At 35.0% G+C, this 17,557-nt stretch overlaps 1 protein-coding gene across 2 annotated transcripts; it reads right to left on the bottom strand.

The window, feature by feature from the left end:
- Positions 1–239: 239 nt before the first annotated feature.
- On the bottom strand, positions 240–16,886 carry LOC131801717 (uncharacterized). 2 transcript variants are annotated; one of them, XM_059120655.1, is made up of 4 exons: positions 16,743–16,886; positions 16,309–16,409; positions 477–633; positions 240–414 (listed from the first exon to the last, which is right to left on the bottom strand). In XM_059120655.1, exons 1-4 carry the CDS (start codon positions 16,864–16,866, stop codon positions 272–274), a joined length of 525 nt encoding a protein of 174 aa, XP_058976638.1. In that variant the 5' UTR covers positions 16,867–16,886; the 3' UTR covers positions 240–271. The 2 variants fall into 2 exon arrangements, with proteins under 2 accessions (XP_058976638.1, XP_058976639.1); XM_059120656.1 differs by lacking the exons at positions 240–414; positions 477–633 and adding exons at positions 12,587–12,757; positions 12,817–12,970.
- Positions 16,887–17,557: the final 671 nt, after the last annotated feature.

The following is a 17,557-nucleotide window of genomic DNA, read 5'->3' as shown; positions in this document are numbered from 1 at the left end:
AAATCTGGAAGGATTATCACGAATTACAATATCGTTCGACCTTGGGCTAAACAAATCATTTGTGCAAAATTTTATCTTGATCGGGCAATAACTGCAAACTGCATTTTGCTTACAAAAATATGTTTTTTTTTAACTTTAAATATTCCTTCAAAACTAATGCTGGATAACCAACTATTTCAATATTTGTATTATCTTTTCTGCAAAGAAATTTACGAATTCAAGATACCAGTTCATTAGTCTTATAGAAAAGTTGTATATTTATTAGTTGTTTTTAATATTTTTCCAACGACAAAATTCCGCCACTTTTCGATTTAGTTGCATTGTCCGTATCTTGTTGCTTCAGTTCCTCTCGCAACTCATTATGCCACTGCCTATAGAGAAGATAAACTGGCCAAAAGATTGCTGCTTGGATTGCTAACAGAAAATGTTAACTTAGAACCTATTTCATTGTGGGATATTAAACTGTTTAAACTTACAAACACAAGACAAATTAACAATTAGCTTGATAAAAAGTTTCGCAAATGGTCCTCTATGCCAAAGACCCCAAACGAAATGACGAAATGATAGGAAGGCATACATCCATGTACCGCCATATACCAAATAGACAAAGGGTGCCATCAGCTTAGGTTGTTTCTGAAATTAAGAAGAAAAAAAGAAAAATAGATAAACATAAGTAAAAAAGCGTAAAGTTCGGCAAGTTCGAAATTTAAAGCAATGTGACTCTTTTAAAAATATGCCTCTAAGTGGCGAGATCTATTATTCGAGCAGTGCAAGCTATTTCTGCTTGGATATCATATTTCTAGTTTTGAAAAAAAATATAACTTGAAAATTGTGGTTAAAATCATTAAAAACGTGAAATGGTGAGGGGGAGGGGGTGTAACGTAATATGAGGTTTATATGATAAATTTGATCTATATATGAAGAAGTTACCATCAGAGGAGATGGATGGTAACTTTAAATATCAAATTTTTATATACTTTACTATACTATATATTTTTTTCGAGGAAAATCATCAAAAGACTCTGGCTACCTGTTTGCGCCAGGTGTGCGAGACATTAACACGCTTAAATAACCACTTTACTCTGACCCACAATCCCTACGGTATCCCAGTACAAGCATTTCTTTTCATGACTTAATCCCTTATTCAACACGTGGTTTTATCCTTCAGAATTGAGTGGTTAAATGCGCAATATTCCATCCATGTACTTTTACTATACATCATTTCCTTTAAAAGATCATCAACTGTCATCCGACAATAAATTCCATTCATCTCTCTTACGTTTTCCCACCTTCTGAATTTATATTCTATAGATTCACGACACATTCCACAAATTGAATTTCCTTTTATTTGGAATCTGTGCAAATAGCTGCTGAAGTTACCATGTTTACTAAAAACTTGGCTATAATAGAAATCTAGATCTTCGTGTTTTCGGTTTAACCAAGGCTTTATATATGGTATAAGTCTATAAATCCATCTGCAGAATTGCTCCACGAAATCTGCCATTGCTCTAGCAATATGTTCCTCCCTCGTTTTATGTCCTCCACCTTGAAAAGGAGGGTATATTAATTTTGTCATTCCGTTTGTAACATGCTTAAATATTCGTCGTAGTATGGGGTCATAATCAGCATAAAATTCTAAGTCGACTTAACCATGTCCGTCTGTCTGTCTGTCTGTTGAAATCACGATACAGCCACATTATTTGACGTAGAGCGCCAAAATTTAGCAGAGCATTTTGTATTGTGTCTAGGATGATTGGTATTGAAAATGATATAACGGTCCACGTTTCGGAATAGTCCCCCTATAACGGTACCTCCCGATATTCGGTATTTTGATCATTTATGCCACATTTTTTCACGAATTTGTCTGAAAATTGGTATTTGTAGGTCATAACGGGTCCCTGTGCGTGTGGCAACACATTGCATGTATAGGTCCACTCGTTGGTTAAGCCCCCATATAAATGTATCTCCCGATATTCGGTATTTTGATTATTTTTGCCACATTTCTTCACAGATTTGTCTAAAAATTGGTATTTGTTGGTCACAATGGGTTCCTGCTCCGGTGGCGAAACATTGCATGTATAGGTCCACGCTTTGGTATAGCCCCCATATAACGGTACCTTTCGATATTCGGTATTTTGATGATGATTTTATCACATTTTTTCACTGATTTGTCTAAAAATTGGTATTTGCAGGTCATAATGGGTCCTGGTTCCTGTGGCGAATTATAGGTCCACGTTTTGATATAATCCCCATATAACGGTACCTCCTGATATTCGGTATTTTGATGATTTTTGACACATTTTTTCAAGAATTTCTCTGAAAATTGGTAGTTGTAGGTCATGATGGGTCCTAGTTCGTGTGGCGAATCATTGTAATTGTAGGATCATAATAGGGTCATAATGAGCTCTAATGTTTCCTTTACCCTAAGGTGGAGGGTATTAAAAGTTTGGCCCGGCCGAACTTAATGTTTTTTTACTTGTTTGATTTCGCTCAGCTCATTTTTCGAGTATCCATTTGGCAGAGATCTTCGCTGCTCGTATGTGTATTTTCTGTCTCTAAGCTTATAGTGATCGGTGGTACTCCTGATATATATGGTTAGTGCCTCTGTTGATGTCGTTCTGTATGCAGATATAACTCTTAGTGTGCATACTCGGTGTACTCTCTCTCTCTAAAAGTCTGCAAAGTTTTTTGCTTTTCCCTACATCATTACTTATAATAGGAGTCGCGTACATTGTTTGTGCACATGCATAGCAGCAGCAAGCTACAACTGTTTTGAGGTCAGCCATCTTGAGATCCTTGCCAGACTATCATTAGCAGTAATTTTAACTAGTGGAGCTAGAGGTTGGTCAACGACAAGTTCTAATTGATTTTTCATCAGGGTTATATTCATTTTTACCCTTTGTCCGTTTTACAACTAACCACTGGGGTGTGTTTATGTGTCATCTACGTCTTTCTCTGGTTTAAACGTACGCACTTTTTTATTTAATGTGCTCTTGCTCCTCCTCCAGTTCTAACTGTAAGATATAAAAATAATCATCTTTTGCGTTGGATGTGGTTATACTTTGGAATATCATTCCTATCAGTGTAGATGTTATCCTAGGTGGGGTTCTTCGTAAGGTACTGCTTGGTTTAAAAGGGTTTACCATCGTTTTGTTTTCTTCTCCATTAATGTTGTTATTGCTATTCATTTCTTCACTGGGTCCCAACTTATGTCCGTTATCTTAGTTCGATGTGTAGTTACGTTTGTTGGTCCTATGGTTGTGTATGCAAGCAGGGAGGCGATGCAAGGGTTGACACAGGATCCTTACGAAATCCTGCGTTCAGAGCCAAACCCGTATAAATCAGAACAACAGTCAACTGAACCTACACCACCAACGAAACTAGGAGCGTACCATAAGCCTTCTCACATTTTAAAGGGACGACGGCAGCTGGAGCATTAACCCGAAAGCCATTTCAGTCAGATTTCACTCCACGCACTCAGGTTCCGGCATACTGCAGCTGTCAGGCCAGGGTTTCAAAAAATCAAAGGAAATGGTTGAAATGGCTAAAACTAGGGTCCGCGGGTTCGGAAAATGTGTTATCTATTATCCACTCCAAAGACCAAAAACCATCGAAATACCAATAATTGGGAGGAGCTTTTATATTTAGTCTATAACATAACTTGGATCCATATGCACAGTTCTTCTTCCAAACCGTGAATTTGGGTTCTTTCTATTCGGAAATATTTATTATATAAAAATAAGTATTTTCCAATATTTTACAATACTCACCCTACTTATGCCAACAATTAAAACTATAGAAAACGCCAACATGCACAGGAAATACAGTAGCAAGGCGACAAAATAGGACAGGATAATGGTTCTGTTATCTTCTGGAAATACAATGCAGCTATACAGTAAAAATAAATACAAAACAAAAAAGTATTTCTCACCATAATCCTTCACCGCCACAGATGCCACATCCTCGTGATCACATACCATGGCCAATATGGTCATGAAAACAAATGATCCCACCACACCGAGGGCCACATGAAAATAGGTTGATATAACAGATAAACATTTGAGTCGATCCCATGTGTACATCGGAACAAGTTCGGCAACCCAAAACGAAATATCCAATAAATCCAATCTGCCAACAATACCGTCCGCCTTGCCTCTTTGCCACAAACTAATACTGAAAATTGAAACGCTTCACAAAAAAGGAGTTTTGTAATATCTCCCAGTTTTGTGTTTCTTTGCTCTTCATATCGTGTTTTTGTGTCGTGTTCTGTTCCAGTTGAAATTCAACATGGGCCATTAAAGGACACACGTGCACACACGTGCACACACAATTACACATTATGGTACGTGTATACACACCTGTTAATTTATTTAAATATAAATCTCGACAAGCCCAAAAAATGGCGAATAAATTAAGAGCGAGTTGAGATGGGATAAGGGAATTTAGTTTTAATATATGTAAAAATAAAATTAAATTCGGCCGGCTTGAAATGATAATTACAAAATTATGAAGAACGTTTCAAACTTTAATAATTCTGTGTACAAGCGAGAGGGTATCATAACATGAGGGATGGAACAAGTAACAAGTAAAAAAAAAATAAGTTCGGTCGGGCCAAACTTTTAATACCCTCTACCTTAGGTTAAAGGAAACATTAGAGTCCATTATGACCCACATATACCAATTTTTTGACATACTCATGGGAAAATGTGCCAAAAATCATGAAAATACCGATTATCGGGGAATACGGCTATATGGGGTTATATAAAAACGTGGACCTATACATACAGTGTTTCGCCAAAAAAAGCTAGAAACCATTAAGACCAACAAATCCGTGAAAAAATGTGACAAAAATCATCAAATTACCAAACATCAGGAGGTACCTATACGATACCAAAACCTGGACCTATAATATACCATATAAGGGTACCTCCCGATATTCGGTATTTTCATGATTTTTGTCCCATTTTTTCATGGATTTTTCTAAAATTTGGTATTTGTAGGTCATAATGGGTCCTAGTTCGTGTGGCGAAACATTGTATGTATTGGTCCACGCTTTGGTATAGCCCCATGTAATGGTATCTCCCGATATTCGGTATTTTGATGGTTTTTGTCACATTTTTTTCACGGATTTGTCTAAAAATTGGAATTAGTTGGTCTTAATATGTTCTAGCTCCGTTTTTCTATATCCCTACATAGCGGTACCTCCCGATATTCGGTATTTTGATGATTTTTGCCACATTTTCCCAGGAATATGTCTAAAAATTGGTATTTGTGGGTCATAATTGGTTCTAATGTTTTCTTTACCCTTAGGAGGAGGTTATTAAAAGTTCGACCCGGCCGAATTTAATGTTTTTTTTTTACTTGTTTAATATAATCGTTCTCGAAGTCACACCATGCACTCTATAGCAATGTTAGTTGGCATAAAAGGTTAAAATGTATCCGTTAAATTTAGTTAAAATCGATTCAGAATTTGTTATACCTCCCATATATTATTTCCCTCTGAAACCAAACTAAACCTGTTCTAAAGTCAAATATTGATTGGTGGTATGATCTACTTCAAATAATTATTTTGTTACGGCAGCTCTACTAAATCTGTATAGTGGTGTAGGTGGTGGTATCATATAGTCGCCCAGCCCGACTTTTGAATGTTATGACAAAAATATTTTGTCTTGTACTTTTTTGTTTCAAACTATTTTATTCTTTTTCGACGGTCTGCCAATTCTTCAAAAATGCACTTACCTCTGTTAATGTTTCTTACCTGATTGAAAAACACATGTATAGTTTTATTAACGTTTTTTTTTATTTTATGCAACAATTTCCATTTCATATCTATTTTTATTCGTCGGCTCATTTTCCATCTCCTTGGACCATTTTTGGTATAACTTCTTTACAAGTCGCAAATATGACATTACAAAAACTGCAATGGAAATATTAAAGGATGAAGGTAACTATTTTCAAGTACGTAAAGAAGTGGAAATCTGAAATTATTACCAATAAACATCAAATGTAATAGCACCTTTTTGAAATTCTATAAAAAGGGTTTGCGTTTAAAGAAATTCTCAAAAAATGTACATACTACTAGAAAAAGGTACAACCGACAGCAAAGGTCAGTCACATGAACAAACGGGCTTAAGAATTTGGGATTTTTCTGAATAGGAAAAAAACAGTAAATATATATAAAAACAAGTAAGCAAAGTCTATAGCCGTGCGGGGCCGAACATGTGATACCCTACAACACTACACTTGTTTTTTTTATTTGAAACCCTAAATATTTTGCGATCACCTCCAAAAGCAAGAAGCCCCTCTGCATCTCCAAATTTAGACTCATCCATATGATTTTCTTGTCTTTTGTGTATTTCGGATATGGCCTGTAAGTAATGTTGGTATTTTTTTCACCCAAAAGAAGTGGTCCATTCAACCCGATGTCCTAACTCTAAATTCATGCGAGATTTCGTGTCTTTTGGTTTCCATTTGTGACCTTTATAACGGTTGCAAAATCAGGAACATTTTTAGCTGTTGGTCCATTTCAACCCCTAAATATATTGCGGACATCTTCGAAAACAATAGACCTAGCCCTGAGTCTAGTCCTACCCTTGTGAAAATTTTCGTGAGAATCGGACAATAATTGCAATATGTATATAATAACCCAATATGTGTTGTAAGGTGGAAAAATATTGCAAAAAAATACACAATATCAATTCAATATTATAAGTCAAATTGAAAGAAATCGCGGTTTAATGGAAAATTTGACTTTTATTTAACACAACTGTTATGGTCTATTTCACCCACTAAATATCAAAATTGGAAGACTTCTGGCCAGCCCAAAGCTTTAGCCCCATGCTGACTTACGCTTCGATTGGTCTATAATTTTTGGTCCATTTCAACTTCTAAATATTATGCGATCATCTCCAAAAGAAATAGGGTTCTATTCTGACCTTAACCCCACCTCCATTCTAAATTGAGGATCGAGCCTGCGACCTGTAGAGTGATTAGAAATTAACATGAACAGACGGACGGACCGACATATATAGCTAGATCGACTCGACTCGGAGAGATCGGAAGATTCATATATACTTTCCTATGTGGGAAACCACTATTTCGGGGTGTTACATATTTGTTGGCCCAATCAAACTTATAATACCCCCAACACATAGTGTTGTAGGGTATGAAAAGTAATGAACTGCCGGACATCGGCTGGGCCGGTAAAAAATCAAGAAATGCAAAAATTCTAAAATCATGTAAATATCGAGAAAAAAATTCAATGGAATCGAATTTCAAAATAATGGTACATTCAACTGACAAACCTCGTAAGGACCTTTAAACATTTGTTGAAAAATTGCAGCGAACAAGTTGAAGATTTCTTTTTGTTTTCTGTATAATATACGATTATATATATGTATATATGATTATATATATGTATAAAAGTAGTTTCTAACCATTTGTTGAAAAGAGGACCAAAAAGATCTCTTGGGCGACTTGTTTGAGGACGAGTAGTAATATTTATTTTAGTAATATTGCCAAAGACACCACATGTCATAAATACAAGGCTTCCATGGAATGTTAATCCGAAAGTTTTAGAAAATATACAAGAAGGGAAATTTCCCCCTTCAATATAGGAGATGTAAACTTTCAAAACGCTGATACATGTTCCTCCTATTCTTAGCGGTATCTTTAGATTTTACAGCTATTTTGGATACCAAATTTAATTTTGTTGCACATTTTGGTCGTATCAAATAATGTATTTCATTTGGAATAAATTACAGAGTGTGCAAAGCTGTGGGGTCTTTGTAGTAAATGCATAATTCCTTAACTTTTTAATTCCAATAACTAATGTACCTGAAACGCCAATCTACATGGCCGAGTATAGAAATAGACAACTATAGACAGCTATCATCCAATAACTGTTTCGGTCTGAAAAGATGATATAAAAGAAAATATCACTTAAATTTTGATACATATAACTTCCTATTCTATTTCTTCCCTTTAAGACAGTTGGTAATCATCATGAAGATAGTAAAAAATCTGGTCACTGGTCCAATGAAAAAGGCGACTTTGTAGATATCACATGTGTTTCTTTGTAAACCCTCCATATTTCGTAGATCCAGCCATGTCATGCAGACCAACCGTCTTTTTGGTTCCGTTTTAGGATGTTTACAAATTACGATGAGTTTTCTTACCTTTGAATTCAGATTTAACAATTTCGGCCATTTCCCCAACTGAGATTCCGATTCCAATTAGGGCCACTATCAAATTGAAGTAAGCCGCTGATAGTGATAAAAATTTAAAATGATACTCTATCATGTTTTTTCTTAAAAGTCTGTATTAATAATTATTTTTTAATTTTGTTCGACGCGGGCTTTGTTGCTTTCACTTTCACTGTTTGTCAAGATGAAAAGTTTTGTCAGAACTGACGTATTCAATACGAGAGCAATGGATATGTAAACATGTACAATTGTATATACGAGGGATTTCCTTGTGGCTGATAAGATTCAAGAAAAATTATTATAAACTTTTCACAAAAACCCGTAATGAAGGGATAAAAATACGGATCGACCGATTGTGGGACACCTCACAGTGTTCTAAAAAAAGAAATGCGAAAATGGACATTTAATGATATTTCTGAATCTGACCCGATTAGAACGACATTTAATAACATAGTTGTCGAAAGTTCAATGCTATGTGTAGACATGAATAAATTAAAACAGAAACTGATTCTGAAGGGATCATACAATATAAGAATTTGCTTTATTTTATATCCTGTACGATAGGGGATAGGGATAGGGGAATATTAAGTTTGTCAAAAACTGAAATAATTACTTTTTCGAACTCTTTTTTTGTACCATTTAGATGGAATTTTTTAATGGATTTGCCAGTTTGTTCCCAACGAAATGATTTCTTTTTATACCCTACACCACAAGGTGGTCAGGGTATTATGTCTTTGTGCATTTGTTTGTAACAGGCAAAAGGAAACGAGATAGACCCATAGTTCCTTTTGATGATCTGCATAGAATCACATTCTAATTCGATTTATGCATGTGAGTCCGTCCGTCTGTCCATGTATTTTTGTAAACAAAGTACAGTTCGCATTTATTGCCCTATCCAAATGAAAATTTTACACAAATCATTTGTTTGACCCAAGGACGAACCCTATTAAAATTGGAGAAAATCGGTCAAAATTTAGATATAGCTCCCATATATATATATATATATCTTCGCCCGATTTGCTTTTTTTTGTGCACCAAACGTGTAATATCAGTCCGAATAGTATAGAATTTTGCACGTACGATCAGAATGGACCTGAAAATAAGTATGCCAAATTTGATCGAAATCGGTTCAGATATAGCTATAGCTCCCATATATATTGATCATCCGATTTGTTATTTTTGTCCTCCGCAGCCGTAATATGCACTCTATAACAACAATATTTGGGGGAATTTATCAAATACAGCTCAGAAATACATTTGCAAAATTTTATCGAGATCGGTTCAGATTTGGATACATCTCCCATATATAACTTCGTCCGATTTAACTTTTATTGTGCACCAAACGTCTGATATTTGTCCAAATGGGATGAAATTTGGCACTTACGACAGAATTAAGTCTAGAAGCTAGTATGTCAAATTTGGTGAAGATCGGTTCAGATATAGCTATAGCTCCCATATATACTGTTCATCCGATTTGTCATATTTGTTACTCACAACCGTAATATGCACTCCGTAACAACGATATTCAGGGAAATATATCAAATACAGCTCAGAAATATCTTTGCCAAATTTTATGGAGATCGGTTCCGATTTGGATATAGCTCCCATATATATTTTTATCCGATTTCAAATTAATTGTGCACCAAATGGGCAAAACAAGTCCGAATTTAAAAGATACAAATGCTTCGGCATATTTATGATTGAATTCTCCCATAAAAACTTTTAATTGTTATGAGGAGCTCTACTAAATTAGCAAAGTGGTGTAGGGTATCATAATGTCGGCCCCGCCCGACTTTAAGACTTTCTTTACTGGTTTTGTCAATAATTTTTAATAAGGCGGTTTAATATGCACCACTACGTAAAAAATTGCAATGTATTTGGGTGGAAATTATGAACATTTTTGTCAAGGAAGGTTTATATCCTCTGAGAACATGAATTGAGAAAATAACAAGTAATTTGGTTAAAAAATTCTTCAAATTGTTTGAGAGGAGAAAACTTACTTACAGTTTATTTGGTTGGCAATTTTGGTTGGCAGTTACACATTTATGAGACTACATAATCATTGAATAAATTTCTACTGCCCTGTGTATCCGTCCCCATAGACTCCTAACGAATTGAAAAACAAAATTAAGCTTTAATCGCTTTCATATAAATGTGTTCATTTTTCAATTTTACATTTAAGGTTTTCAACAAATAAATGTTATAATTTTATATAGAAATCGGAAATGTTTAAAAAAATCTATTGAAAAATTTGGCTACAATCACCAAAATACCAAATATCGGAAGGTACCGGTATATGGTACAATTCTCTTCCAAGGGGGCAAAGTACTCAGAAGGAACTCCTGGCGGATTTTGAGAAAATTCCATTGAAAATTTTCGCTAAAATCATGAAAATACCGAATATCGGGAATGGGGGCTATACGATAACGATAAGGAGTTCTTTTTGAGTACTTTACCCCGTGAAAGAGTATTTCCCTATCTTATATCCCCCATATAACGGTACCCATCAAAATTCGCTATTTGGATGATTTTAACGACATTCGTGCTTAAAGTTCGTAATGGGTACTACAGCCTATGAGAAAAATTGTGTATGCAGGTCCACGTTTTCTAATAGCCCCCATATAACGATACCTCCCGATATTCGGTAGTTTGAAAATGTTGGGTACATTTTTTTACTGCAATCTCGTTTTTAAAGTTCGTAATGGGTATTACAGCCTACGACGGAAAATTGTCTCTACAGGTCCATCTCTTCATATAACCCACATATAACGGTTTCTCCCAAAATTCGGTATTTTGATAATTTTAGCGACATTATTCACCGGAATTGTTTGAAACAGCCTCCATATAACGGTTTTCATTTGAGTAAAATTTTTCGACGGAATTTCTTGGAAATTTTTCAATTTCCTTTTAAATGGTGGAGGGTATTAAAAGTTCGCCTCGGCCGAACTTAGCTGCTTTTTTACTTGTTGTTACTGACTTTATTCTAACCTTTGCAAAAATTCTCAAATCGGGAAAAATCGAAAAAAATCAATGGAATCGAACTTTAAAATAATAGTACATTCTATTGACAATATTTGCTCTGAAACATCAGCGAACAAGTTGAAGATTTTTTCAATTTGTTATTCTTCTCTTGTCAATTTTTTGCGACAATAATCCGTCCAATGAGAGCGCAAAATGCTAAATTCTTTAGGAGTACAATCAGTACAATACCAAATATAAAGGGTGCAAAATAGTAGAGCGAATGGGACTTTTAGTAAGAAAAGGATTTCTATCCTTCCAGAAATTCTTCCCAAACATTCCAGATACCTTAAATCGCTTTGGCAGGTCATGATATCGATCATAACTCTCGGATAAGGGTACAACCCGATTTCATATTTATATAACCATCGTATGATATATGCTAATTTTGGGGTCTTGGCCACTTTTTTCATTTTCTGGTCCTTATTTGGCATCTTTGTTTCTAAGGGGGTAGAGAACCTCTTTGCATACATTGAAATTTTCAGAATAGGGCCCACACTGTTCTTACCTACATTCATCAATTTATTTGGCTAAAAAGTTGTATTTATGCTACCCTGCGGTAGGGAACCATCATACAGATAATTGTCACATAGGAATTTATTTAAGTTAAGTCCCCATATTGGAGTATCCGCAAGTCCACTTTCACATCTAATGAGTGGTCAGAAAAGAAAATTTTGTATTCTATTGAATTTGTACTTCAATAGAATATTGGTTGGGAACGTAGATTTGGGATATGCATCTATATGAAATAAATTGTGAAAACATGAACAAATTACAAATATAAGAAAGTAGCACGGGACCGAATATTGAATCGTCATTGAATTATACTATGATGAAAAATATGGACTTTATGGGGTCTCCAACTTACAATTTAAATGGAAAATAAAATTAATTCCCATCTTACGGTAATGGGTGTAAAATAGTAATTATATTTGACCCTTCCCTTCAATTATGAGGTGGATAAAACTATTTCAACTTATTTAAATCACGCGAATTTTTTTTAGTTTGACATGCTATGTTGTTCAGCTATGTTTTTGATTTGGTACAAAATACAGTAAATTCCAAATTACTTGAAAATTTTGCTACAATTTTTACCATACTAAAAAAATTAATTAATTAATAGATTTGTATAGCACATCTACACATTTGAAGCCCACGATTTAAATATTGAAGCCCACGGCTTAAATATGGAATATGAATTTGCACATACGACAATATTGGGCCTAGAAGCAAGTGTAGTGAAAATAGTTTTTGATAATAATAGGACATATTTAATAATCAAACACGTAATCAAATTTAGCTCAAAAACAATTTATAAAAATTATTATTAAACACTATCAGTAAATGGTTATAATTTATGTTTCATTCATAACATATGTTCTTGTTTCTATTGAACAGACCTCGGGCATAGAAACAAAATATGGCTGTTTTTTATTCTTACTGGAGGTAAATGGTGCTAGATATTGGTGTTTCGCTTTCTGAATTACGATGTCTATATAAATTCCACATTGGCCACAGTATTTGAACTTGGAGAACTATAATAAAAATATAAGATTTACTTTCAATTTCTTTAATGAATTCAAAGGCAACTTACCAACTATTGACACAAACAATAGCAAAATGAGATACGGCGAAACAAACGTTAGAAGAATTAAGCCCGAAATAAAATTGACAATTATCAAGAAGCCATGAACAAAATATATAGACATGGTAAAAAAGACAAAGGGTGTCAGGACCTTCAACTCATTCTGAAAAGAAAAAAAAAAAAAAAAAACAAGTACAATATAATGAAAATGATGTTCCTATCAACTGAGCAATTGTGTCAGTTTTAATCAGTAAAGAAAGTCTTAAAGTCGGGCAGGGCCGACTTTATGATACCCTACACCACTTTGCATATTTAGTAGAGCTTTACATCACAATTAAAAGTTTTATGGGAGAATTAAATCATACAAGTTTTGATAATTATTATAATTTAAAGTTCGATGGACTAAATATGCCTAAAGGGCTAAATACATAAGAAGCTTGAAATCATGGCTAGGCATATTAATGTCAAATTATAATGGAAAACGACGGCTGGATTTTAGTGCGGCTCTGTAATCCCTTTGTGAAATGTCACAAAATATGCCTGGCCATGACTTCAAGCTTTTTATGTATTTGCAGCCTAAGCATTTTTATCTTTTCAATTCGGGTTGTATTATCCATTTGGCGCACAAATAATTTAAAATCGGATAAAGATATATATGGGAGATATACCAAATCTGCACAGCAAAGATATTTCTGAGCTGTATTTGATATATTTCCCTGAATATCGTTGTTACGGAGTGCATATTACGGCTGTGGGGAACGAATATAACAATTCGGATGAACAATATATATGGGAGCTATAGCTATATCTGAACCGATTTTTACCAAATTTGACATACTAGCTTCTAGACTCAATTCGGTCGTAAGTACCGAATTCCATTCCATTTGGGCTAATATTACACGCTTGGTGCACAATAAAAAGGCAAATCGGACGAAGATATATATGGGAGCTATATCCAAATATTAACCGATCTCGATAAAATTTAGCAAGGGTATTTCTGAGTTATATTTGATATATTTCCCCATATATTGTTGTTACAGAGTGCATATTACGGCTGCGGAGGACAAAAATAACAAATTAGATGAACAATATATATCGAAGCAACAGCTATATCTGAACCGATTTCGATCAAATTTGGCATAATTTCAGGTCTAATTTTGTCGTATGTGCAAATTTCCATACTATTTAGCTGGATATTACACGTTTCGTGCACAAAAGGCAAATCGGGCGAAGATATATATGGGAGCTATATCTAAATTTTGACCGATTATCTCCAATTTCTCCAATAGGGTTCGTCCTTGGGTCAATAGGGTTCGTTCTTGATTTTATCTGGATCAGGCAATAAATGCGATTCATACTTTGCTTACAAATATACATGGACTGAGGGACAGACGGACATGCATAAATTGACTCAGAATGTGATTCTATGCAGATCATCAAAAGGAACTATGGGTCTATCTCGTTTCCGCATGCCTGTTACCAACAAATGCACAAAGACATAATACCCTGACCACTTTGTGTTGTAGGGTATAAAAATTAAAGAAGCAAACACGCGTTAAGTTCGTCCGGGCCGAACTTTTAATATCCTCGACCATTAGAAACGGGCCTGAATAATGGATCCATTTTAATTTTTAATGGTGAACGGCTAAAAAAGGTCGATTGTACCGGTTTTCTGACAAAATGGTTGTTAAAGTGTCAAATATCAAGTTAAAAACAAGTAAGCAAAGGCTATAGTCGTGCGGGGCCGACCATGTGATACCCTACGACACTACAATATGTTAGAAGCACCCTTATGTCCAACTCCATTTTGGAAGATTTCGCATTTTGAAATTTAGTCATGGAGCACTGCCCAGATATTGCCCTTACCATTTAGACCAGGGACATTTGCGCACTCCGTCGTGCTGTTAGTTGTTGTGGTCCATTTTACAGCTAAATATAATCCAATGGCCATTCAGAAAGCTAGAATTCTTCCCTATCCTTAACTCTCTTCGCAGGCATGTCGATTGGCTTCAATTGTGTGATCAGTAATTTTTTTCTGTTTTGGTTCATTTGAGCCCCTTACATATTTCGCTATATACATCCGATATATTTACTATCGGCATCTACGTAACGGTCAGGATTGACCTGTTCGTCTATTTGTGATTTCGCCGGGATTAAACATATACGCGGTTTAATGGAAAATTTGATTTTATTTAAGACAAGTGTCATGGCCTTTTCACCCACTAAATATTACCCGATTACTATCAAAATTGGAAGACTTCTGCCCAGACTTAAGCTCTAGCCACATGCTAACTTCCGCGTCGATTAGTCTATAACTGCGACCTGTAGAGCAACTGCAAAATCAGGAAATTTTTCAGTATTTGGTCCATTTCAACCCCTAAATATTATGTGATCATTTCCAAAAGAAATAAGTTTCTATTCTGGCCCAAACCCCACCACCATTCTAAATTTCATGAAGGTCGGACAATAATTGCGACCTGTAGAGTGATTACAAATTAACATGGACAGACGGACAGACGGACATACATAGCTAGATCGACTCAGCTCGGCGAGATAGGAAAATCCATATATACTTTCCTATGTGGGAAACCAATATTTCGAGGTGTTACATAATTTTTGGCCCAATCAAACTTATAATACCCCCAACACATAGTGTTGTAGGGTATAATTACCTGTTATAAATGTGGGTAATATAATAAAAATACCGAATATTCGGAGGTACCGCCTTATCAGTAATACAAGAAATAATGGGCCTATTTCAGCAGTCTTCTGTCACAGAAGACAGAGCATAAACAACTCTAAGTACCGAATCTTAAACAATTCAGTTAGAAAAAGAAAGACAAACTTATGCTCGCCATATTATGGTGGAGGGTATAGAAGGATTTTCCGTCCGCTATAAGCATTAAACTCGCCATTTATGATTTGTTGTTAAATACTCTACACATACTTGCCCATGGGTACGTTTACATTAATATGCATTGACAATTTTTTCGTATTTTTTATTATACCCTCCACCATAGTATGGAGGGTATATTAAGTTTGACATTAAGTTTGTAACAACTCGAAATATATATTTTAGACCCCATTTTTGATCAGCATAAAATTCTATGTCGATTTAGCGAAGTCCGTTCGTCTGTGGAAATCACTCTAGCTTCCGAGCGAAATGCAGTAGGTTGATAAAATTTTGCTCAAATGTATATTATGTCTGCAGGACTTTTGGTATTGAAAATGGGCCATGTGGTATAGCCCCCACATAACGGTACCTATTTTCGGTATTTTGGTGATTTATGTGACATTATTAACCCGAAATGTTTCAATCTTACAGCTTTTTACTTGTTACTTGTTTTACTTTCGACTTTGTAATAATATAAAAATAATCAGAGAAACAAGTTATTTTATTTTTATTTTTGAAGGTATAATCCATTATTTTTGATCTATTGGTGGTTTACAACCAATGGGTTCTTCAGCCTATACTGTCCCAAGTTTTTGTGGAGTACTTACCTTTTTAATTCCAATAACTAATGTAACTGAGACACTAATCAACATGATCGAATATAAAAATAGGCAACTATGGAAACCAACCATCCAATAACATTTTTTATCTGAAAAGATGAAAAAATATGAAAATTCGAATATATATAAGAGACAGAATGAAAGTTCGTATCTGTTGATATGGCTGAGAATCACTTTGGATGTGATACTCAAAATTTCCACCGATTTCATACATTTATCTGTAGGCAATTGCTAAATACGGCAAAATCACCTCGATAGCTAAACCAACCCCAAAGAGGCGATGTGGTATACACCACATATGTTTCTTTGAAATACATCCTTTGTTCGTCGGTCAGGCCATGTTAAATATTTTTGTATTTGTTAATATTGCAAGCTCGGTAAATTTTTCTTGACTGATGCGTTCTAATTCTATTTTTTATCACCTTTGAACTGAGATTTTGCAATTTCGCTTACTTCCCCAATTGAGATTCCGATTCCAATAAGGGCGACTATCAAATTGAAGTAAGCCGCTGCTAGTGATACAAATTTTAAATTATACTCTATCATATTTTTTTAAAGCGTGTGTTAATAATTTTTAATTCTGTTCGACGCGGGCTTTGTTGTTTTCACTTTCACTGTTTGTCAAGATGAGAAGTATTTAAGGACTGACGTATTCTATACGCAAGCAATGGATACTCGCATGTAATCATGCATAATTGTATGTACGTACATGCTATTGCCGAGGGATTTCCCTGTAGCTGATAAGATTCAGAAGAAATTTATACATACTTATAAAAAACCTGTAAGGAAGGGTCAAAAAACCGGATCGGTCTACTGTTTGATACTTCACAGTATTCTTAATTAAAAAAATGCGAAAATGGACATTTCATGGGATATACCTTAATATCGGCAATCCTTGATGTATAAAATTGTCTATGGAGGTTCCCGTTTTGGTATGGCCCCAATATAACGGCCTCACCCACTTTATATATTTATACCCTACACCACATAGTGATAAGGGTATTATGTCTTTGTGCATTTGTTTGTAACATGGAGAAGGAAACGAGATAGACCCATAGTTAATTTTGAGAATCTTCATAGAATCACTTTCTGAGTCGATTTATGCATGTCAGTCCGTCTGTCCGTCCGTCCGTCCGTCCGTCCGTCTGTCCATGTATTCTTGTGAACAAAATGCAGGTCGCATTTATTATCCGATTGAGATGAAATTTTCCAAACAATATTTTTTTGGCCCAAGGAC

This window comes from Musca domestica, unplaced genomic scaffold (genome assembly GCF_030504385.1).
Source record: "Musca domestica strain aabys unplaced genomic scaffold, Musca_domestica.polishedcontigs.V.1.1 17, whole genome shotgun sequence".
In the NCBI taxonomy this organism is placed as follows: Eukaryota; Metazoa; Arthropoda; class Insecta; order Diptera; family Muscidae; genus Musca; species Musca domestica.
Note: the sequence above shows the minus strand (reverse complement) of the source record. Positions and strands in the feature narration are given on the sequence as shown.